This window comes from Sinocyclocheilus grahami, unplaced genomic scaffold (genome assembly GCF_001515645.1).
Source record: "Sinocyclocheilus grahami isolate Dianchi unplaced genomic scaffold, SAMN03320097.WGS_v1.1 scaffold1419.1, whole genome shotgun sequence".
Lineage (NCBI taxonomy): Eukaryota > Metazoa > Chordata > Actinopteri > Cypriniformes > Cyprinidae > Sinocyclocheilus > Sinocyclocheilus grahami.
In genome coordinates this window covers 184,640-210,307 of record NW_015506598.1, presented here as the reverse complement: position 1 = coordinate 210,307, position 25,668 = coordinate 184,640, and the positions used below count along the sequence as shown (strand labels likewise).

Below are 25,668 nucleotides of genomic sequence, written 5' to 3'. Positions count from 1 at the left end.
GTTTGCATGGTTAATATTAATGTAATTGTGAGCAAACTAGGGTTTAACAATAGGTAATTCAGCCCACACAAGGGGACATTTTCTCCGATCCAGCCCTCAACCTAAAATGAGTACATACATATTTTGTTGTGTATGTATCCAGTTTCAATGCTATGCCTTTAGTGTAGTTCACTTGTTTGAAGCAGAACCTCTCTAGGTTTAGACAACACATCAGTACACTAGAACAAAACAAGATCTGGAAATATCTCTATAGACATTTATGTTGGAAGACAAGACAAAGATGCTGATGAAAACTATAAATTCAGTTGGATTTTATGTTGGTATCTCTGTCTGTCTGTCTATCTAGCAATACTGTGTTTACTGTACTCTGAGGGCTGCCCTTTCTTCAAAGTTTTTCCACAGTAGTCTGATATTTCCTTATTTTCCAGTCCACTTTCCATTCTAGCATCAGAAGGGCTGCTCCTGAACCCTGTTATTGGAAGAACCTCCGTCTCTTGCAATCTTTTTCATGGATGCATTCATAGGTATATGTGAGCAGACGTTAAGTTTGTCTTTGAGGTGAAGGTCATGCCACATCCTTTGAGCCCACTGAAATTGGAGCCATTTTTCTTTCTTTCTTTGCTGCTTCATTGCTTTAGTAAACTTTAGATTGAAAATAGCTGTTAATCACCCTATGTGAGTGTGTGTTTGTGAGTCTGTCCCCATTGTTAATGTCTTTACGAGCTGACCAGATATGGAGCAGGGTGTGTACCCGATGTGGGGCTTCGTAGAGTTAATTTTGGATTTTGTCTATGTGTGTGGCAGTTATTGAACTTGGAGCAAGGTTGTCCTGTGAAGGTCCACGTTCATGGTTGACCCATACTGACCACACTTGCTCCTAACCTCTGTAATGAAACATTTCTTCAATGCATCCAATATTTAATCCAACTCATTCCAGACTGGACAGAGATTAAACCACCAAATCCTCTATAACCTTCACAAGCACAGACACTTTGTCTTTACCAGCTTGAGCTGAACTCGACCTTGAAGAAAGACGTCTGTGACAATATTTCGTTTTATTGCCTAAACAAATTGAACAGACATGGGGTGGGAGTTTTGAGTGCCTGAGGCTGCTTTTTTTAATCAGTGGTTGTTTTAACTCGTTTTGCTTCGGGACCCAGATTACGTTGGGTCAGACATCAAGTGACGACGACCCAACATCGTTCCAAAATTGCTTTTTGTGGGGGAAAAAGCCCCTACAATTAAAAAGTTAAATGTATTGATAATACTGTGAACTATGTTTTGATTTACTATTAATTAGGGTTTTTTTCATGGTAACTATTACTAAATACTTATTTGTGAAATTACATAATTATTTTTTCAATTATGATTTAAAGTGTACAGCTCCCTAACAGACGTAATGTTTGTTTGGTTTCTAAATGTCTCTTTATTTCCATAATAGACATTGTGGGGAGCACAAATTATTATTCTAGTTGCAAATATATTTAGTATTTTGAATACTTTTTTTCTTTAGCTTGTGCAGTTTTGTTGATGGTTTTTGAGGATGAGGGGATGTCACGCAATCTGCTCATGCTGGAATCTGGCAAATTTGGATGCTTTTACCAATACAAAATTTGCCCCAAAATACCATCAACAACAAAAGTTATGGAACGTGTGTTTTCCTCCCAGAGGCTTATGTGTGGTGTAGATACTAATACTCAGGAATAGAATGTTGTGTAAAATGTTGAAGCTGATTTTGAAAGGGTATGTTTTGATAAACAGATGGTCTCTGAAACATCCGTCAGACTATTCAAATAACATACAGCTTCAGCACTTTCCTCCATGCCATGCACATATATAAAATGACAGGAGACAGTTCTCATCCAGACAGACAGAGTGCCTTTTAAGCCTGAAGTAGACTTCAAAGCTTCTGCGTTTCAGAAATGGGTGATGGGAATGTACAAATGACTGCGTCCCTCCTCACTGAACCATTTCACATTTCTACCTTCACCTGAAATAAATGTCTGCAGGTTTCGCTTTTCTCATAAATGCCACCACTACACACCCAGCCCCCTTGTGCAATTGCCTGTCCTGAAATATTTGTGAAACTTGAGAAGTGTATGTAACAGAGCTCTCTCATGTTTTATCCTTTTTTTTTTCTTGACAGATTGAAGACACCCAAACGGGCCGTGTTTGCAGGCAGCATGCAGCTGTTGGCTGGAATTAAGCTGTGCACAGGGAGAGTATTGACAAACCATCCACACTATGAGGACCAGGCACTGAGAGAGAGGACCAGACAGGTAAGAGTCTCAGGATTGATTTGCATGAATCAGAATTCAATCCAAGTTCTACTATATCTAGGAACTCCAGTTCTCCTGGGACAAAAATCGACTCGCCTTTCGGAACGTGTTTTTTGTTTATTTGGTGTCAATACTAAAATGCTGCAAACAACACTAGTCTGGAGAAGTTTTTTTGAAGACACAAGCAGCAAACAAGGGTGTATTGGTTTAAAATTGTGCAGCAGTCACAAAGTATACACATATATTTTATTTAATGAATATTATTTACATAAAAAATACACAATGATATTTTGTTTCAGAGCTGAACATATAGTCTACATTATATAAAATGAAAAACTTCTCAGAAGCATATGAAGAAAGAATGAAATCTTCTCTTTTGCAATCATGCCCTATTATGTTAATTGAAATAAATGAAGCAGCAATAAATCAGTCAGAAACTAACACTAACACTGAAAACTCTTTAGATACTGTTAGACGAAATGCATGCATTGGAGTCTAAAAGTGTGTACCTTAAATCAGCTGATAATCTCAATGAGCTTACAAATGGGCCGTATCAAGAAGATCATGAGAAATGGTTCATAAATCCTCTTTAAGGGTTTTCTTAATGGCATATGCGGTGTTATATACTTGGCCTCATCAGCAGAAGTGTGACTTTTAGCATAATTAATTTAATTAGGTTTCTCATTGAGGTGGTTGGGAGTTGACACATCAGTGGGTGTCTTTATGAAGTGAAATAAACTCCACAGCACTGCTCTGATATATGGTACTTATCTATAAAAAATATCCTCATTAAAATGTGTAATGTACACTGACTTGTCTGAGCTGTAATTCTGATTGTGTTGGCTGTCTTTTCTATTTCTGTCTGAAAAAAAAAACCGTAATGTTTCCTTTTGGCTTCATTATGGGACATTTGTCTGTAGCAGAGGTTCAATGCTTGAGTTTGCGAGGCAGAATGTTGAGGTGGTCAAAGTCAGAGGATTTCTGATGATCAGATGACGGTGTGTTCCCCCTCTCGTTTGTTCATGAGAGTAGAGCAAGAAAATATGGATCTGAACAGTTGGTGGAAGGCCAGACTCCCGCTCTACTGTTCCTCCTTCATTCAGAGAATTGATGAGAATTGATCTAACCAGAAAGACCCAAATTACCCATCAAATCAGTACATTCAAGCAGAGGTTCTCCAAATGGAGACATGCCGAGAGGTTGCAAGGGTGTGTGTGAGGACTTTAAAATGAAGAGGCTTGAAGAAGTCCCCTCTGCATTTGAGTTTTATCATAGCAAAATATAAATTCATGTACCAGTTCAGTTTGATGTTTACGCTGTTTCCCAGTTAGATGCACCTTAACAAATTTACCTTACACTTTAATAAAGAACTATAAAGTAACCAATTCTATAATACTTGTGCATGTTTATATTAAAGTCAAGAAAACTTTAATCAATTTGTATGCATTTTTTTCACAAGTTTCATATTGCTTCAAAAATAACAACTATTGGAGTTCAACAATTTACTGAACTTGTTAGATGCAGTTATTCTGTATTCTTCTTGGATGACAGATGGGATTTTAGATAACTAAAATTACAATAGTGAAAACAACACAATAATGAGTGCGCAAAGTCTCTCTAAAACATCTTTAAATAAATAGTTTTATATTTCTCCATTGTTTAATTTGACATTCGCAGTGCTTCATGGGATTGTAGTTATTGTACCTTTGTCTCTTTATCTGATTTTCAGAGACCTTTTACTTCAAATTGAAGTTTGGTAATGTTGTGATTCTCCTCAAAGATGGTTTGTTTGGTTCGTGGCTTATAACTCTTTAAAGAAGACATTTTTAAAAAATCCTAATGGGGAAAATGAATGGGAAAAATACTTATGGAAAAAAAAAACTGGCCGAAAAACTGTGTTCACCACTGAATTGGAAATGCTTTTTCTGTGTGTTGTGCATAGGCTCCACAAGCTATTTATTTAATGGCTTTCAAAAGTCATGGTTGTGAAGTGGTGTGAAAATGTCGTACCCGTCCCACATACAAATGACATCAAAGTTCTTTACCAAAAAATATTCAGTTTATTTACAATTTGGTGTTATTCTTTTAATGAAATTTTATTTACAGATGTTTTGTAATAAAAGTAATTGCATGATTCATAAGATGGCATATTTGGTATATGCTAACTTTGAAAGGCACAGGGATTACATTAAATTGGTTTTCATATAGTTTGGGCAAACGTACAATGTAATCACCCACATTTGTTTTTTCTGAATATAAATACAAATAATTTTGCTCGTGCAACACATACAGAAATACTGGCTTTGCTACACACCGCTAATAACAACAATACCATAATAAGCATACTGTGTGCGTTTTTTTAAATTCTTACTGTGGAGATTTAAATTAAACTGAGTTTTAAATGAAAGAGTTGAGAGTAGTATGCTGCTTTAATTTAACTAAGCTGAATGCTAGTTAATAACTGGCTCTGTCATGATCGTGCTTCACTGTTTTCAATTCACATATGGCGTGATGATAAAGTGATAATATCTGAGTTGGTGAGATGTGTACTTGTAATTAGTCCATTCATTTCCACCAATTATACCGATTTATGATGATTGGTGGACCTATCACAAGCATGAGAGGTGGGCATTAACGCGTTGACAGAAAGTCATTGTGATCAGTCAGTCACAGCAAGAGGTGGCAGCTTTCCTGAAACAGTGAGCTCAAGGAGGCAAAGTGCATATTGCATTGAACATTATTGTAGTTCATATTGCATAATATTTTATATTTGCAATGTTGATTATTTTCTCATCAGACTGAGGTGATGAGGTGCTTATTGCCTCATTTGAGAAAATGCAACATAAATGCACTGCAATGATTTTTTTTTATATCCATACAAAATAATGTTTTATATTTATTTACATTTTGTCAAGGAAAATTGTCCATAAATACCTATGCATCATATCAGCAAATATATTTTGAATCCATAATTCATCGTCCAGTGTTCTTGTGAGGCTTCTTAGGTTGGTGATTCTTGTAACAGTAATGTTGTTTGGTCGTTTGCCATGGATTTCATCAGAGTGTTCTGTTCTCTTCTCTGTATAGTATGCATCTGTGGCTCATGAGAAAATGAGTTTTAGTTGTGATAGTCTGTTGACATCTGCTAATAAAAAGGGCATGAAAACTCTTCCACTGAGTTTACTGCAGCCTTTCTGCCACGTTGAACTGCATCTCCATGTGATATATACGGAAATGTCAAACCTTAACATAGCGTCCTCAATTAAGCTGCCATATTGCTCCATTAATTGAAATACTGTAAACATATATTTAATGGTATGTGAAACTGTGTACGCACTACTCTAACATTTTTTCTGCTTGCTGTTTCTGCTTGATCTATTATAACAACAGCAAAAAAATGACTGTTTAAATGCCTTCTTTTTATGCACAAATGTTTAATGCCTTACAGTGCATCAGTGGTATTTCTGCAGCCTGGCCTTTCCAACAGTGACATAATTAGCATGTGCCAAACCAGTGTTCATCCAAATCAGTGTTAATTCTGACAGCAAATTTTGACTTATTTTTAGTCATAGTCTTTAGATTAAAACACCACTTTTCAGTGGCTTGTTTTAGTTTTAATCTAGTTTTAGTCTAGCTAAATATCATAAGATCTAACGGTTTTAATTATATTAACTAAATCAATGCATTAGTTTAGTTAATGCATTAAGCATTTCTCAAAAATTTCGAACTCATTATAGGTTCTGCAGAAAACATCTGTTGAACATGCAATACATAGCTAGATTTAATTGCTGTGACATCTTAAATGAAATAAAATCACTTTTCCTAAAGAAACCAGAACATGGTCTTCTTTCCGTAAAATTAAGGACACAGACAGTAGCAGGTGTATTAGACTGCTGTCACTTTAGGACCTAATGCACAGGTCCAATATACTGATACCCATCTGATATTCTCCCAACTGTTTATGTTCATTTAAGACCGTTAAGTTCACTTTCGAGTTGTCACAGTTTTTCAAATTTATCCATGTCTACTCTGCTCTTTTCTTTCTCTGAAACATTGAAATTGTTGTTCATTTAATGAGACATTCTGCAAGTGTCTGCTGACTTTTTCCCGCCAAGTAGATTAGTACTTTACAATTCGAAGGTGCGTATCTAACCTCCCTACCATACAGGATATTAGGCCCATTTCCACACGAACGCGGTTATTTTTAAAACCGCAGTTTTTTTCTACGCGGCTTCACCTGCCAGGGTGAAGATTTTCAAATCTTTTTTCGATTTTCAAATCGTAGTTTTTGGCTTGTGACGTCAGAGCCTGCACTGTTATCTCCGCCTACTGGAAACTTTTTCAGGTTTCTGATTGGCCAACATGGCTTTACGGTTGAGATTATATCGCCACCTGTTGGTTTGGCATGCTCTTAACAGTGCTTCATAGCATGCGTTTGCCTTTTCATGTGGACGGAGATTTTTTTTAAAACGGAAGAAGGAAAAACTCTGTTTATAAAAAAGACCCGTGTACATGTGGACATGGCCTTAGTTTTGATTGAATCTCCCTGCCTAACATTTTATTCTCGTTTTTAGCCATTGAAGAAAAGGTCAATAGATTTTCATCATAGTTTGTCATTCAAAACTCCAAACTACTTTGATGTCCTGTTATCCTTCATTTAGAGACTTTTTCCTGGAGCACCTTGCAGTACATTCTTACCACACAAACATCTGCAGCCTTTAACCTCTAAGCTACAGCACCTAATATGTATCTTTATCCCATCTTTGCCCTTTTCGTTCCCTGCAGGTATATCAGATCTATGCGCGTCAGTCTGCTGAGGAGGTTCATAAAGTTCTCTGTTCAGTTGGAGCGGACTACATTGTACTGGAGGACAGCATCTGCTACGAGCGCAGACACCGCCGTGGTTGTAGGCTGAGGGACCTGCTCGACCTGGCAAACGGACATGTAGGTCACACACAGCATCTCCAGTTCATGCCCACACACACACACACCACACTCGTTCCATTTAAATGAAAGTTTCTCTGCAAGAACCAGAGACTTTTTCCACAGCTAAAACGAACAACTTTGCATTTTACTGAATCCTTCACGTGGCTATAAACAAATATAATTTGGGCTAGATGCTAAGCTCACTGGTACTGATTATTTTTATATTAGAAATCTCTTCAGCTCTCTGAGGTGTTTTCAATTTCTATAACTGTTTTGTGTAAAGTTGATTCTTACATTTTTTCATTTTGTCACATCATCTTGTTCTCACTCACCCACAGTTCATTGTTGTTAAATACTGTTTCACCCTGTGCGCAATCTAGCGCAAGTTATTTTTTATTTTTTTGCTTGGGTAGCTTGATTGTTCTTTTGTAGTTGATTACAGTTGTGCACAATATCTGATAAAACCAAAATGTCCTACTTCTAAGCTGCAGCACTTTGTGTAATGTCTGTGCACACGTCAGCTTTAAAAAAAGAAGAAAAAAAAAATCTCCCCCACATCCTGGCAAAAAGCTCCAGCTGAAAATAGCTTGACAGCAGTTGTCATTCATGTGTCTGAGGTGAATGCCATGCCTTTGAAAGATCTCACAGAAGTTTGCCTCACTTGCTCCTCTGATCCGACTTCGAGCAGCCAGTGAAAGAGCCTCACTCGCTTTCTCGTTTGATGAAGCCTGATTCCTTTCCTTAGTCTGCCTCCAGCAGTTTGTATAAGATTCACTCTTGTAACATGTTCTGTGTGCCTATGTTATGTTAACCTTGATTAAACCTATCTGGTTTAATTAAAGCTTGCTAATTGCAGACAGAACTACCAAAGAAGGAGTGTAAATGTAATAACGATGGCCCAGAAACAGCCATGTGTTGTGTGGGATATTTTTATTTATTTCTTTTTCTTTTTTCGATTTCCCTCTGATCTCTCCCATGGGTGGCAGTTCTTTCTATCTCTGGGTGCTTAAATGATCTCACAGCAGCATTTCAAGGCCTTTCTGTTAATTTGGGAATATATCTCAAAGTAAATGTTTAAAAAACCTCAGGGCACAATTTCTCTAAGATTTGAAAGATAAAGAAGCCTTCTTTAAAAGAAGGCTTCTGAGACTCTTCTTCATCTGAGAATATCCCCCGTATTTTTCACTGTAGAGAAATATCAGCTTATTGGAAAAGAAGCAACGTTTCAAAACTGATTTGTGTATGTGTTTTTATTACAGATCATGGACGGCCCAGGTGAAAACGAGCCGGACCTCATCCCGGCAACTCACCCGCGTTTTTGTGAGGCCATTAAGACTGACATGCCTCCGTATTCAACACTCTTCACACGAGTGTTCAAAAACAAGACGTTTAACGTGTACAAACTCATGAAACTCAAGAAGAAAAACAAAGCTGAGAACGGTCCCTAATGCTCATTCCTCAACAGCAGTCGCCCACCTTCAATGGATGGATGAACGCCCCATCTGGAATGTTCAATGAGTGTGTGATAGTAGCAGGTGTGTGTGTGTGCGGCTGTGTGCATGAGAGAGATTGGAGAGATGCCTGATTGAGCCAGCACGCACTCAATGATTCGGTGTGTGTTTGTGTGTGTAAATCTGCTCTGAGCCGGTCTGCCGCAACAGGAGCTCAAGTTTAACATGGAGAGACGGGAGGAAAAGCTCTTTTTCTCACAGTCTGTCGCACCTCCCCACTCTCTCTCTGATCATCACATCTCTTTCGACACGTGCCCTTCCACCAAACACACATTTATGATATTTCTCACACAATGCGAACTAAAGATGCAACAACTGCTTTCACAGCCTCATTCCTGTCACACTTCCAACAAAATCAAATGAGGAAATTGCAATGGGTAACAATGCTTTGTAACTGGAGTTCACAAGAGCAGTTTGGGGTAATTAGTGACTGTGGCAGTGTTGTCTTTATATCTGCCAAACTGTGTCAAGTTGGGCTACATCCTGCTGTTTGGCTGTGTAAAGAAAAAAAAAACCCCTGAAGAACCAGCCTTACTCATGGGCATAAAGAAAGTGCCATAAATACTCCTAAGAATAAATGTGGCAAAATTTACTTTGACCTACTTTTGGACTCTACTGTATATGTTTTGTGCATTACTTGTGTAAGTAGGAGGCCACTATAGATGGTTAAAAAGGATTTAGACATTTGGCATTGTAAACAGGGACATTACATTTAGTATGTTTTAGGTTGAACAGCTGAAGTGTTTGTAAAGGTTAGACATATCCCATCACATTTCCTTAATCCTGAATTGTGAAGTTGTAGTTCGGTTGAAATATTCAGTTTGGGTATTTTTAAAATGTGGTTAAAAATATTGAACAGTCAACAATGTTATGATGCTAATTTTTCCATCTTAAGCTCTAAAGGAAGAGCCTTTAGTGTATGAAAGTGCCTTTCCATTTTTGGATAAGCTCTGCTTCGCTAGCGACTCGTGCTTTCAAAAGACCTTCAAATGAGTGGCCTCAAGTGCTACCGAAATGTTCTTCCCCAGGATATTGGATGAATATCTTTGTACGGAGGTACAAAACCGTTTTAAATAACTTTAAAGTGTTTAAAGATAAACATGGTGTTTCTTTTCTGCAAATTCGTTTTGTAGCATGAGGGCTCCTCTGTGACATTCTGTGATTGTATTATAATATGGTGAATTATCTTACCTGTCAGACGACTTTCATGTAAACCTTTGCTTCACACAACATCTCTGTCACAACACATATTGTTCCTCAGGCGATGATCTTTATGGAGCTGTGTGCTTTGATTTCATATGCTGACATTGTTTAACTGTAAGAGTTATTTGATACGGCTCATTGCACTAGTTTGTTACAGTGGTATTTCACTCAGATGGATTGTTCCCATTTGTGTCAAAAGTGTTGATTTGTTTTTAGATGTTCAGTGTTCGTTTCCATTTTTGTATTAAAGCATATTTGAATGGTGGATGCTGCAGATCTGTTACTACAAAAGGACTTCTGTCATTTGAAGTCAAATCACAAAGGCATTTTGATAAATACAGGTCAGAGATTTTAGGCCGCTCTCATTTCATGTTCTGCATTATCCCAAACTAATTACAGCTCCGTTTCCACATAAAATAGGCCACTTATTCATCAAGAGGCTTAAAACCCCGCTGTTTCATTTGAATGTAGCAGTATTTAACAGTGGTATTCAAGTATAATTGAAGCCATAACAGAAGAAATCCATTTATTGAGAAAGAAAAAACTATTTTAAAGGATGCAAATACAAAATGTCAAGATACTTTTACCAACTTAAAGGATTAAATAATACATGAAAAAACAAGCTTTAAACAGAATTAGGTCCCTTTATATATATTTTTTAAAAAGCAATTACTTTGTTTTGATATGCACAAATGAGGTAAAAACATTGTTTCACAAAATAGAGTACTGTATATATTCACCACACAAATAAACAGGTGGCCTTGGTTCAAAATTGCAGAGGAATTGGTTTTGTAAGATAAGGATTTATGTGATTCAAAGACCGAGCCCATCACGCTTCATTCATGAATACTCTCACCTCGCACTGAATCCTTCCCCAATCCCCTTACAAGGATGACTCCAAGCACCAATCCCATTGGCCTCTTTTTAACTCGATGAAATAGCAAGCATTGCACTTCCAGCTATATTTCTTAGCTTCGACTTGGAAACCTTTTTTATACTCTTGTTGCTGCCTTTGGAAATGTTGGCACTTTTTGAGATCCGTAATAAGAGTGACGACTTCTCCATCAAGTTTTCCAACTCCCATGATCCTTTGGTTCACAGCATGACAGTGAGCGATCAGTTCACATTAGGATTAACACTCTGATGTCTTTTAACACACTCCTACTCGCTCCACTCTCCTCAGCCAGCCTGTCATGCTCCACATACGGCATTCTCCGGAAAAAAAATAAACCAAAATGATAAAAGGAGGGCAAAAAACATTGCCTTAAAATGCATAAAATACAAGGTTGGCATTTGAGGCCTCACTGGGGGAGACTTATAGTTATTCCATTTTGCGCACACACACGCTTGCCTTGCTTTTCCTTCACCCCATGCAGCCTCACCACATGCGTTCACAAGCCCATTAAACATGTTACATGGGAGGTGCTCGGGGTCTGAAACCGCTGGCCCGCCATTCCCAGAATGCACCTGGTGCCGAGGCCCATTTCTTTCACTGCAGTGCCGAATAATGTGATGGGATACAAGGGGTTATTTATAGTAGAACAGGAAATGACAATACAGTTGAGTAAGCTGGTTTGGTTAATAATACAATACTTTCGGGAGGAAGCAAACTGGACTGTAAGCTCACTCCAGTGCTGAAAGCTCCTCCAGCAGAGCTCGATATCACGTTTGAGTTGATCGCATGGAACAACACATGCATTCGTTCATTTGTCTTAATGGCTATTCTTTAGCTTGGCAGACTCTGATTGCTACCGCTCAGCAAACCGTGAGAGCCAAGAGAGTTTTCGATAGTTTTCAGCTACAGAAAACTTTCATCTCATGCCAGCCACTCAGCCTTGTGCCTCAGCCACATTTTTATTCCAGCCATTCCTTCGCTCCTTTTTGGCTAGAAAGAGAGGACACAATTTGTATTCCCAAGGAATGTCTCCTAAAATGCCAAAGAATAAGGCTGCTTTCTGTTTCATTTTCCTCAGTGTTTTTCACTCATCTTCAGTTTTTATTGGTCTTTTTTTCCCGCAGACTGCCTCTTTCATCCTCGCATCCTCGCGAATAGAATCTAAGCGGAGGGCTGAGAAAATAGAAAAAAAATCAACAGTATCCAAGTATGAAGTTATGATTGATGAACACAAGTGGCCACCCTGACAGAACAAGTGGTGAACTGATTTCAGAATGCGGCCCGTGAAGGAGGAGGACAAACCCCTTCCTAGTCGCATCTGAGCACAGCAGTTTATTTTTCTTCCCGTCTTTCTTTTATTTAAGAACATATAGAACATACAGACATATAGAACACGTCCAAAGAGCTCCGCCAGTGATAGTCACAAAGACAACAAATGGTTCCACTAAAATCATTGTCATCCGCAAATCACTTTAATAAAGATGCCCGATCTGGGTTTAAAATCTGCCATGACCACAACTTGCGGTGTCTTGGATTAGCACTTCCCATTTGCTACTCATTGAGAGTCCCAAATGTCACCCACCTCCATAGGCAGAGAGAGTGTCTCGCATGAAGTAATGCATCCAGAGAAAGCCAAAGCGTAGGAATTTTCAGCGTAAGAAAAATCCCTCTGGTTTTTAGACAAGTCTTTGGTGGTCTCCCTCCTCTCCTCACGCTGCAAGAACTCTTCCCGGCAGTTCCTTAGAGGTCACTGCCCTCAGCCCGCTCGTAGAGGGCTTTCAGCTTCTCGAAGCGCGGCCCCCACTCTTTCAAACACTCGTGACCCGCTGCCGTTCCCTCTTCCAGCCCAGCAGAGCTGAAGGAACTCAGTGACCCGGCCAGCGACCCACCCCCCTCAGTGGAGAAGACCTGCAGAGAGTCGAAGGGCGCCGTCTCCGGGTGCTGGTCAGCATCACGGATAATTTCACACAGGTAGCGGGCCAGGTCCTGGCTGGAGAACGACAAGCTCTTGCGGGCCAGCTGGGCCGCTCGGCTGGGATTTGCAGTCTGGCCTTGAGCCGGAGAGCGGCAGGGGGGTACGTCCCTTCGGATGGTGGCTGTTCCTGAGGAGATGGAGGAGGTGGTGGTGGCCGTGCCCGCTCTGGAGGGGGGGTCAGGCTGGCAAAAATGTTGCTGTTGCTGCTGGGAGGGAGGGTGGTGGTGGAGGGCTCGCGACCGACTGTACTGCACCGACTGGGCCGGACTGGGCTGCAGGGACTTCTGGAGCTCTGCCATGTCATAGGCGTTCTGAAGGAGAGCGAGAGAGGGGGAAATGAAATGCATAAAGTGCTGACAAATAACAAGATCATTAGCATTACATAATGTGCCATTACATTTCGGAACTGGTGTAATGACAACAACAACGTCTGCCACAAAAACTGCTACGACTAATAAGACCGAGCTCACTGACAAAATAAGCTGCTTGTCTGTACTTCATCATGTAATTTATTATCCCCCAAACTGTTAATGGCATTAATCCGGATTCAAGCTGCTAACGCCGCATTCTGATTAACACCTTTGTGTGCGTCTTCCTGCACCTGAGAGGAAGAATCCTGACAGATGCAGTGAAGAGCACAGATCGGCATTACACACTCAGTCAACGCAACAAAACAAGACACCGGTCCCCTTCTCCCATTGAGCGTCAAAATTAATCCCATTCCACCAAGGATGATTCCTCTCGTTATTTAGTGGTGCAGCTCTCGGGGGAGGAAGATAAACATATAATGCCCCTTGAGGAAAAAATAGACGAAGAGGAGGAGGAGAAAGAGAGACAGAGAGGGAGGTGTGGGTGACACGGGTGTGGGCGTAATTGATTACACGATGAGGAAGATGTGTGAAGCCTCATCAGATGGAGAGTATCAGAGCACCACTATGCATCTGATAATCATGTAACAGGATTTTACACACGGCAGATATGAGAATAAAAGATCCTGCAACATATCTACACCCACATACTTCAGATAGATCAGAGGAGCGGGCGGTTACATCAAACACCCCAAACCTCTTATTCGGTGGGTTTCTGGAAATAAAAAGCCACATTTCTAACAAAACGAGTTGTCACACTTTCTCTCTGCACTCAGTGAAGCCTCTTGTCATCGACATCAGTGTGCATTTTTTAAATGTTCGAGGTTGTCATAGAGATAAACTGACAAGGGTGCCTCGCTGCGACGGGGAAGCATGACAACCTGTACAAGTTGTCATAGTAACTTTGAGTGCTCGCTTGTCCTCCTGTGTCGGAAGCAGGCGTCGGATTCTCTGACCTGTGATCTGAAATCAATTTTTAAACAGAAGTCATGCGTTCACCTGATCCTCCTCCCCGCCGCCCTCCTCGTCGTAGTTGAGCACGTTCTCTCGAATGTCCTCCCATCCGTCATGGTGCGCAGACACGTGATATACGCCCTCCTTCAGCCCCTTATAGCTCCGCCAGCGTGTGTACAGGAAAATCCCCAACAGCAGCACTGCGGGGAAACAGAAAGTGGTTGAGAATTACCTTGCTTGTTCTGATCAAGGATCACTTCAGCCTATTATCTGCCCTATTATCCTGCAATCTGCAGGAAATGCTGACACTTTTCCAAGACCAGGTTGAACTACTTTTAGGCGAGCCAGCCTGTGAAAGCACATCGCCTGGAGTGTCCCGCAGGTTGTGCTTCCCTGGCACTAAGGTGGCTTGATGTCAGCATGATGACGTTGTAGACATGGCCTTGATTTGCCACAGACACATTATTTCAGTGAGTGCTGAGGCTCGTGTCAAGTATAGCTTGCTGAATCAATCCTGCTTGGCACCACTCTGACCTTTAGAGTATATTATCTTGCTATCGAATGCCCAGTACACTTCAATCTACCAACACTCTATTCTCTCTGTCTCTCTCTTTTCGATTCTTACCTTCTTCTTGTGTGTGCTTGCCTTTTGTGTGTTTCATCTCTTTCAATCTTCAGATCTTTTGAGATTTTCTCTTTCCCTTCCTTCTATTGCTTCCACTTCATTACCTTAGCAGGGATAATATGCGTCTATTGCAATGTGTTTTAAGATTGACCTCGTAAATAATTCCAGTTTTAAACGTTCAAGACGTGAGAACCTGACATGTGGCAAAGGGTCCATAAAGAGGCAGAGGAAAGCACTATTTCTGTGAGAAGGTCTCATAATGGCCTTGTCAGAGAGCTTGATAACTGCTTTTGGATTAATCGAAAGGATTTGTGCACTTAACTGAAAGCCTCGCAGCACAATTCCACACCGATACCTCTTAACAGACTGAAAATCTCACTCTGACACCCCACAATCTCAATCCTCGCCGGTAACCACACAACACACAACTGCACATCAAATATCTGCTCTTTTTAAAGGTTTGTTACGCCGTGTCACCACCAAAGAAAGGCTTATGCTTGGAGCGAAAATAAGTTTTTAGTTTGGTTTTGTCCTCCAATCAATGCAATGAACTGAGTTCAAGATTTAAATTGTGAAGTCGGAGAATCTCCGTAATCAAATGCACCCTAACTGTTTGGTGAAATGTCTCATTTGCAAACAGAAAAATAAGTCTTGGTGAAGAAAGACTGTTTCTGTTCTGACATATGGCATGTGTTGTTGCATAGTTTTGTCAAGCTTTGTAGAAGATGATGACAAGATGTGCAGAAAGCCATACGGAGTGTGTCTATCCAACTGAGATCATTTGTAAAAAAACAAATGGCTTCAGACAACTGTGGCATATGTGGGATATACATAACTTGTGTAAAAACGTGAAAAAAACGACACTGAAAAATGTTTCACATTTACCATTTTAAGGGTCTTGCAAGACCATTATTAAACTGTCAGACTGTCAGAGTGTAATTGTATCCCTTATTCATTGCCAAATGTGACTCATTTAATTGCCATTTCTGTCTAAAAATGGTCATCTTCATTAATATGCCTTAAAAATGACCTAAACGCTGCGTTGCTCCCTCTCACTCTATTTCTGTCTCTCCAACAGTGTAACTTTTCACAGTAATTTTTTTTGAATGCATCTTGTGTGGTTGATATTGAGTGAGAGGCTTCTTCATCTGATTCCAGACAAGCCTTCTGTCTCCTCGCTGCCTGCTTCATCGATCACATTGCCCTCCAGTCTGACCCTTCAGACCCCTCTCAGGACGCCCAAGACCAGCCCAGCATCCTAATCTCCACAACAGAGATGATAAACACTGCATTATAGAAAGACATTCAGGCATCTCTTCTGTTTCTGCTATGGAATGAACTCATGACTCAGTGAAACTCTTAAATTCTAAAGATAACAGACCTTTAGCCAGTGGAGAAATGTTTTTCTCTTCAAGCGCTTCACATATAGCAAAGCCTGAATAGAGCTGTTTAAATATCTATTAAGGTTTCTGATAAACACTGGAACAGAACACGCTAATGCTGATTTCTCATGGTCATTCAATTTATTGTGTTTCAAGGAAAACACAATAAATCAATGCCTGGGCAAAGCATTCAGTTTTATTAAATGAAACGCATTGTTCATCCATTTAATATATGTGATTATTAATTTAATAGCATTGACACTCTCCAAAAGCAGCCCTGAAATTCTTTTACCATACAGAAAATCACAAAGGATGAGAAGGCAGTAAAGGCAAGAGGAAGAAAAGATAAATTGGGAAACTAAAAATGAATTACTCAATGCTCTACAGACAAGAGTTTGCGTTTTTCATCTCTATGTTCTCATTTGCATGGTCTCCTCTATATTTTAACCTTTTTTCACTTACTGTCTTTACCACAATTAGGGCTAATTTATTAACTAATCAGATAACCAGTCACTGAAACCTCAGGAGTCTTGCCCAAGTGTAAACGCATCTGGTCGCTCAGACCACATTTGAAAACGTTACTCCTACTTCTCTTTCTTCTGTTTCTGTTCTCTCTGCCTACACTTTGCAGCTATTTTTCTTACGTGATCAAATTACAAATTCTAACCACATTAGATAATCTGCATACAAGTAATTTGTAATACAAAGATTGTGCTACATATAATAATTATCCGCCACTTTGACAAAGTGGGTTGTTAATGTTCTGTCATGCTCTATTTTTATACGTCATTAAAATAGAAAAATAGAGTGTAACACTTTAAAGTAACTTTAATAAACAATATCCCATCAATGTTTTAGGTCTTTATCTGATCACACCTGAGACACAATATAATGCAGTTGTAAATGCAATCCAGCTAAAGTATATCCAGATATCGGGATCTGGAATATATGAAACCATGTGATGGCCACTTTTTTCACACTTACATTCAACGTCTCTGGAAACACTCTCCACCTTCAAATGCTTCAAATCAGTATGAGCATATGATACTGACATTTACTGCTATCATTACATGAACTAATCTACACATGTACACCAGAGAAAGATAATAATAATAAAGGTTGCATACTATAACATACTATTCCATTTCCCTCATCCACATCCACACACACAAACTCATGCACAGTTTTGGAGCTCACCATTACTTGGCTTAAATGCCCAGAAGCCTCAACAGAAGATCAGCATGTTTGCACTGACTTGACTTTGTCTGTCTGGATTTGCCTACATTATGGACCAGCTGTCCTCACAATGAGAGAAAAACCTGAACTCAACTATACATATTGTCAAGCCAAGAGTCCCCAAGATAAAAATCTTAATAAAGGTAATAAATAATATCTTAATGAACATGTACAATTAGTACTGTCAAAATTAGCGTGTTAATGCAGGTGATACATTTTTCCAGTTTAACGACATAAAAAATATTTAACACAGTTAACGCAGGGGCGGGGCTACTGCTGCTTCTGTCTCTCTTTTTTTCTTGACAAGAATTGTGTTTATTTAGACGCAGAGTGTCTTTACGACGACATCAAGCGGGAGAGTCTTCAGGTGCGCTCTCTACTTCGCCTCAGCGCCAGGCGCTAGTCAATCGAACACAGAGGAGCTTCAGTAGAACAATAATGAACTGCAGCCAGATGAGATGTTTCAGGCCATGCAGTATGTCAGTAAAAATGAGTTTTCCTGTCCTGTCAGCCGTTATACTGTTCTCAAAGCGTGTGCTTTTCAATTGAATATGGTGGAGCGCGCTGTAGCCTGTAACATTTCGTATTAAAGCGTGAATAAAACAACAAGCATGCGTGTCAGATCCGCGTCACATTTGGCAGCGGCAGCTCTTAAAGTAATAGCAACTGAATAACATATAACCCAGCTTCTGTGATGTCTTAATCAAAGAACAAAAGAAAAAAAGAGGAAATCAATAACTTTAGTAGCTTTAAGGATTCATCTATATTCTATATTCATCTATATTTAATTTAGAATTTAGTGTTTGAAAACTTTATTCAATTTCAGTCAATGGTTAAATATTAGGGGGGAAAAATAAAAATTTCCTAGAGCCAGCAGTAGTATTGGTATCAGTGATACTTGCTTCCAGTCATAAAAAAAATGTGCCACTAAACAAATATTAAAAATATTAGGTCTTTGTTTTTTCTGTATTCATTTGAAGATTGAATGTGAAATTATTGCAATATAAAAGCGTTATAATATATATATATATATATATATTTAATATAAAAAACGTTAACGTTAGGTGGGTTTAATCATGATTAATCCCAATTAATTTCAGAAAAATATGTGTTTAATTTGTTATTTTTTTAATCGATTGACAGCACTAGTAGAAATATTCGTGTGACTGTTAGTAAAGACAGAACATTTGCATAATTTGCTCAACATAAATTTTGAAAAAAACAATGTTTTCTTCATTCTCCCTAGGCTTGGTAAAACACAAGATGTTGCTCAACAGCATTTGAAATGGTTCATCTTCATAAATTGTTGTTTGTTTAATTTATTACTCAAATCAAAGGGAAATTTGTTAGTTAAACTTGGATACTGGACTGTAATTTCCAAAAAAGAAAAAAAGCTAAGTCAGAGCAATCAATTTACTGTGAGTAACAGGTAATTCAGGTTAATAAATTGCACTCAGTATTTTAAGACAACACTTTTCTTACATTAAAGCATGACAGCTGTATTCATTAGGTGGCTAATTAAACAAATGGCTCACATTATGACATTTCTTCAACTTGTGGTTAAAAAATTAATGAGATATAATTCTGAAATAATACTGCAATTATCCCTTTATATTCTGACAGTATATCTGTATAGCTTTCAGATGCTTGATCTGTATGTGGGTGACATGCATGTAATACTTCAGCACACTGTCTGTATGCATTTTCTCAAAAATCATTCATTCAAAACTGACATAATGCAACATTTCAAAGAAATCCTATGCTATTAAAAGCATTATTACTATGCACACCTTAAACTGGTTTTGGACACCCACAATGACAACTGCAATGCAAATTATAGAAACTTTGTGGCAGCTTTAGAACACATTGTGACATTAAATGTTCAATGGTTAATGATTAGGAAAATGAGGATGTGGAAAATAAAAGGACACAATTTGACAGGTTTAGTTAAATGAGAAAAATCCAGAAGTCCTGAGATCTAAATGTAGGTATACAAAGTTTTATGGGGCATATTTTTTAATCTCAGAGCAGATATCACCAAAATTCATGGAAAATGAAGATAGGGGTACTGACACTTTGCTGAGAGTCTCTTAACTGAAAGAAACTTTTCACACAGACATTAAAAAAGGATCCCATGAGAGTCACAGAGATAGAGAGAGAGATCGTCAAAGAGCACTATAAACCATAATCATTCAAGTCCATCTTTTGAAGTTATGATGGGTGGTTATTCCCGCAGGTGAGCATCTACACTGTGTGAATGTCAAATCTGCATATCAGCTCTGCTGTAGAAAGATACTTGAAAATCCAGGTGTAATAGAGGACAAGTGATGCATCTCCACAGTGGGTTCTCTGGACAGCATGCTGCACTGAATTATGATCATTGTGGAGTCAGTATCCAGTGTTGAATTCTCTTGTGATTTGTAAATTAACAGGTACAGAGCATAACAGTCACATAATCCCTTAGGGGCCATTTACATGACAAAATTGAAAGCTTTTTATGTATTTTGACTTCATTTACATGACAATGGTGTTTTGGAGGTCTGAAAATGCTAACTTTTGAAAACGGGTTTCAAAGTGCAAGTTTGTGAAAACGATTCCATGATTGTCTCAGTGTAAACAAAACAGGTATTTTTGTGAAAACTGTGACGTCAAACGAGTGCGCATTACGCATTCGTGTAGAGTTTCTTTACAAAGTGACATCAACTGCTGCCCTGGCATGCATCATACAGTGTTTTAAGTTCTTTACACGGATCCATGTGAACAGGGATCGCTTGACAACGTTGTTGTCTGTATGTGATAAACACAAAGGTAAAATGTTTCCATTTTTAGTACATCGTTGTTGTGTAAACGCACTCTTAGACACCACAATAGCGAAATAAAACCCTCAAAAGTGGCAAATACAAGAACAATCCAAATACTGTTCATAGCCATTACACCACATTTCCCTACAATCTGCTCCTGGAGTTTAACGGATTAACTTTTTTCCTCTTTGCTGTTTATGATATGTTAGTCAGCAAGGGGCTGTTTTTCAGTTAGGAAGAGTGAGGCCTGGTTGGTTAGGTGGAGGTGTAGTGTTAGCACGGTATGCTAAACCTATTAACCGCCTTAAAGGGAAAAAAAAAATCTTCTTTATGCTGTGCCGAAGCCCTTCATATGGCAGAGAGAAACATATTTCTCTGACTTGCCGCTTGTCTCCATTTGGAATCGTTCCAAACCGGCAGGACGTAATGTAAAAAAAAAAAAAAAACAAAGGCAGAAAAAAAAATTAGTGGGTGGGGGTTAAAAACCTTACGGGCTACTTAAATTCAGTTGAGGACGGTCGGGACCATTGAAATTCTGCCCAACGTAATGTTGCATTGATCTCAATTTCCAGCCCGGCTTGGGTAAACAGCACAATGTGTGCCTACAAATCAAGTAATTAACACTTTAAAAAGCAACTGGAGCTGAGAATGAATAAGGTCATGTCAAATCTATAATGGAACGAAACTGTGAGAGGAGGAAAAAGATTGTTTGGTTCCCTTTGGCCTCGCCGAGCGCAGCCATGCAGGCAGATGAGGATGTCAGAATGAAGGGAGTTAATACGAGTTTCAGCAGTCATGATCATTGATTATGTAGACTGTGTTCTTTACCGCTGTCAGACCATGCTAGTAAAATGCAACACACGGGAAAACGATTGATAGAAACCTTGGCATATGTATGAAATATATACATATACATATACCAAACTCTAAGCTACTACATAGGAAAAGCCGGAACAGTCATATGAATAAATACATATCAATATAATCACAGGGCAAGAATATTAAAGTGCCAACCATCAAAATAAGTTTTAAAAATACATGAGGTTCAGCAGAGGAGGAAGAGCAGAGTTAATATTTATGCGACAGAAAAACTGGGCTGATCCATTAATTGAAGCCTCCTACTGAAACTAATCTTTCACAGAAAACCAACAATCGGTGTCGACTGAGAGAGACATTATCATTAAACACAATTAAGTAATTAACTGTGCTTTTGCAGTTAAACTGTTCATTAAAACTGTAAAGTTCACCAGTAGTGGTCACTTTTGACCAAAACATTTTACATTTTGAAATTTAAAAAATCGTAGCTTCATTGAGTCCAAATTGGTACGAAACTTGGTGACTTTATAACAATTGGTATGTGAACACACACAAAAAAAAATTGAGAGCATGATTCGAAAAAGCTAAGTGCTTGTAAAAAAAATAGTCACACTCATGGTCTTCGGTCAAAAATGAAGTGAATGGGAAATGGCAAAAAAATTTAAACTACAGAAAATGTTTGTGTGTACAATCTACAAATCCCCCACGATGCAGAAAAAAAGCACAGCAATGAAGGGGTGATACTCTAAAACAAGGGTGTCCAAACTAGGTCCTGGAGGGCCGGTGTCCTGTAGAGTTTAGCTACAACTTGCCTCAACACACCTGTCTTTAAGTTTCTAGTATGCCTAGTAAGAACTTTTCAGGTGTGTTTAATTGGGGTTGGAGCTAAACTCTTATTACACTCTAAAACATCAAGAGTGCAAAACAGACACATCCACTCTCACACACACACACAATTATACACACACAAATAAATTGGTATGGCTATAACCATATAGCCAAAATAAGTCAGAAAACTGAAATAAGAGGTTGAAATCAGATCAGACCCAGAAGGATTAAGCTCTGATAAAGCATTCCTGTTTATTTTTGTTACATTTTTTATAGAATTTTAATGTTTTGTATAACAAAATGCTTTCTGTGTTCAGGTTTGACAGTAGTAATAATAATTAAAAAACTGACGCTTCAAATCAACATTTAAAACAACAACAACAATATAAATCTTCATAAAAAGTAGTCTTTGAGAATCCCTTAATATAAATTTAAATCCACAACCTCATAAAAGCAAGCAATTATGTATAAAAGCAACTATGGAATTCAAAAGTCTCTCTATAGATTCCTATACAGACTAGTATAAGAATTTAGTGGTTACACCATTAAATTACATGGTTTTCTTTCTTTGCTCTCACCAGGAGGTGCTAATCTGCCTTCAAAGAAAATATTTTAAAGGCCTAGTCTCTATTTTAATCTGAGATACTGCATTAATTGGAAAAAATATATAATAATAATAAAATTAGTGAAATTTTAATATACTATTTTCAATGGGACACATTGATAATAATTATTCCATAAATATTAATTATTACAATAAAATTCTCTCAAAATACAAAATAAAAATATCATTGAACAAAAATATATTAGATTTAGTCTGAAGAAAAATTAGACTGAAGAAAAAAAAAACTTTACATTTTAGGTGTCCGGTCACTTTTGACCACGAAGACCATGAGTGTGATTCACAAATAAAGACCGCACAAGGGTTTTAATGCAACTCCCATTCAGCAATGTAGCAACACCAATGAAGCACTGGTATAATGACAACAATTATTATTAGTCACCAATATTAGATTATAGGCCCATAAAATAACATAGGTGAACCAATTAGACAAAAACAAAGGATTAATTTCAAATCAGGTTGGTAACATTATGAAGGTGAATAAGTGATTTATTTTAAGAGCACATGCTGAAGATAGATACCTAGTAGGGCCATAAAGCAGATGCATATGGCAAAGAGGGAGCTGAAACTGAGGCCCACGTCATCTCGGTAGATGGCCAGCGTCACCTCACAGTGCCGGCCGCGGTAGCCCTCTGGACAGTGGCATGTGAATTTGGAGGGAGACTGTGCCACACAAGTGCCCCTGTGACATGGGCGGCTGGCACAGAGCGTGTACACACAGAATTTACCAGTGGAGTTTGCCTTGACCATGTGACCTGGGGGACACCTGCGATTGAAGGAGATAAAGAGAAAAAAGCATTAATCAAATGGTAATATATGATGTAAAAAAAATTGTGAGTAACTGATGACAACATAAATAACATAAATGATTCAGGTTAGGAAGTTAGTTGTTTCTTTAATTAATGGTAAAGTGTACATTTATTTCCAATACTTCCTCTGGTGGTAGTATTTGAAAAACCTGTTTAGAAACCATTTAAAACTAAAGATTATTTGGTGCTGCTAGTGGTGCAGAAATTAGAGGACACTGTTTTACAGAAAAAAAAAACTCAAATTAAATTTGGGGAAAACAGTACTAAAATAAAACTTTATTTCATTATTAAATAATTTATTTTATTGACAGTTTTGTCTGGTGCTGCTAGTGGTGCAAAAATTAAAAGACACTGGTCAATAGTCAATGGAAAATTCCTTGGTACAACTAAAAATGTCCACACAATGTTTGTAAATGCAAAACTGCTCACAGTGAGCTGGTGGTACATTTAAAAAACTGTGGGAATAAAATAAGTCTTTGCCCAGGAGATCAGTGTAGAAACAGAGCACTGAAAGAATTAAAAATTTGTCTGAATATATGACAAAAAATCTTGACGTTCTCTCTAAAAATCTCAAGGGAAAACACACATGCACACAGTGTGAAAATCCAATGTGACCGGCACCGAGCGTGCTTATAAAACTATCGGCAAGTCAGAGGCAATTCCTGTAGAAAAACAACAACATACAATCATAGACACAATCAATACACAGCAGCTGCGCAGCTTTCACTGCCAGAGAGGACAGGGGATAGGTCCGGGGTGAAGAGCAGCCCACATATATCATACCTGCTTGTCTGCCTTTGACTGAGGCGTATTGACACACAACCCCAGAGCCAAAGTGCATAAGGCTTGGCTAAGTGGAGCGCCCTACTGCGGTGTATCTTACATTGAGCAGATTAGAGTAGATTTTTATTAAAACTAACGTATTTACCTTTTTTGTTCCTTTTTTTGAACAGGATGAAGATGTGTACATGTTTTATGTGTTTTTTTTTCTCATTTAGTACTGACCTTCAGAAGCTACAGAACACTTACATGTTTCACATTAGACAATAAGTACAATTTGGGGGGTGAAAACTTTCAAAAAGCCCCCCTCCCCCCATATTTTAATGAATTGTGTTTCCTTTTTGCACATCAATGAATGTTTGAACCTTTGATAACAGTTGCGTCGTCAGTGTGAAAAAAAATGGATCTCAAAATCATGCAGTCACTGCTGGAAAGGGTTCAAATATGCCAAAGATGCAGGACCTGGATGACTTTTTCTGAAGAACAGTGGGCAGTTACAGTTCAGAACAAACAGGGGACTCGGGGATACCCATTACAAAGATTTTTGTCTTATTGGCTATATGTACACATCTATTAGGTAAAATATCTTATTCAGGATGGTACAAAATAAAAAAATAACATGCATTTTGTATGATCCCTATTATTTAGGTAAAATAATAAACATTCTGCAAGGTGTATGTAAACTTTTAACCACAACTGTGTGTATTTTTGTACCTGCATTCATGGATTCTCCACAGGTCCACGCAGGTAAAGGGGGGACTACATTGGTTTTTCCGGCAGGAGTCAGAGGAACAACCCAGAGACACACCTTGAGAACTGACCAACGACACCCCCTCTCTGGCCTGACCGTCCAGAGGAATAAACCGCCCATTGAGTCTCAGGTCCCGCATACAGCCTGTGCCAATAAGGAAAAACAAAACAAAAGCCAACATGTTTCATGTTACAGTACAAATATAGCATAAAGTGTGAATCCTCCTCTTACACCTACATAACATGCACTTGCTTCTTCACACACACACACATAGATAAACTGAGCTCAACATGATCCACTCATATTCTGAGCTTTTAAGAAAAGTGCTTTTATAGTCCATTTAATAAACACACAAAGTGTGTGCCTCAGGCTAACCAGCGTGCCTGCACACAGGGAACTATTCCACCACCTCTTCTCTTTCATGTCACATGTCATTGTCTTCTTTCCCTCCTGCAGTCAGTTTTTATGCTAGCTGTACTTCCCCTCTACATTGAAGGTGCATTTGAGGCTATCATGAATTAATCGTTCCTATTAATTTTTCATTATTGCCAATACAATAGTGTGTAATCATTACAGATAGAGGAACTGCTGTATGAATTAGCTGATAAAGCTGTAGAGAGTCGTCTGCTTGATGTACACATGTGCTGGCTAAGTCTTTACTCTGAAGTTAAATTGGATTAGTGGTAAAACGGCAGTCTACTTCACAGTGCTCTGATATAACTCAGTGATTGGATTTTTCTGGCCATGGGACGCAGCATTTTTGTTAGCTCAAAATGTCATGCTACAGTGTTTATTGGAGTTGTCCGCAGCTCACCATGCACACTTTGACATTTTGACTCCATTTCATTTATTGTAACCAACTCATCTATTGCGAGAAGCTCTGGACAGACTGCTAATCAACTCAGAG

The 25,668-nt window shown here is 38.6% G+C and overlaps 2 protein-coding genes across 2 annotated transcripts in view; one reads left to right on the top strand and one right to left on the bottom strand.

Moving 5' to 3' along the window:
* The first annotated feature begins 1,633 nt into the window (after positions 1–1,633).
* Positions 1,634–9,314, top strand: LOC107570131 (probable C-mannosyltransferase DPY19L3). Its single transcript, XM_016256330.1, has 3 exons — positions 1,634–2,279; positions 7,065–7,223; positions 8,465–9,314. The coding sequence occupies exons 1-3, from the start codon at positions 2,118–2,120 to the stop codon at positions 8,651–8,653; spliced, it is 510 nt and encodes a 169-aa protein (XP_016111816.1). The 5' UTR covers positions 1,634–2,117; the 3' UTR covers positions 8,654–9,314.
* A 1,145-nt stretch (positions 9,315–10,459) lies between these two features.
* The window catches only part of LOC107570130 (neural-cadherin), a 158,346-nt gene continuing 143,137 nt past the window's right edge, over positions 10,460–25,668 (bottom strand). Inside the window, exons 25-28 of the mRNA XM_016256329.1 lie at positions 24,725–24,905; positions 22,943–23,187; positions 14,157–14,311; positions 10,460–13,100 (exon numbers count right to left, since the gene is read on the bottom strand). Of these exons, the coding sequence (XP_016111815.1) occupies positions 12,555–13,100; positions 14,157–14,311; positions 22,943–23,187; positions 24,725–24,905 (1,127 nt within the window). The 3' untranslated portion in view covers positions 10,460–12,554. The remainder of the gene's footprint in view (positions 13,101–14,156; positions 14,312–22,942; positions 23,188–24,724; positions 24,906–25,668) is intronic.

Excerpts from the sequence above, each read along its gene's own strand:
- LOC107570131 (XM_016256330.1), top strand. The coding sequence starts at position 2,118 with ATGTTTTATCCTTTTTTTTTTCTTGACAGATTGAAGACACCCAAACGG. Across the intron at positions 2,280-7,064 it reads TGAGAGAGAGGACCAGACAG|GTATATCAGATCTATGCGCG; the intron begins GTAAGAGTCTCA and ends CGTTCCCTGCAG. Across the intron at positions 7,224-8,464 it reads TCGACCTGGCAAACGGACAT|ATCATGGACGGCCCAGGTGA; the intron begins GTAGGTCACACA and ends TTTTTATTACAG.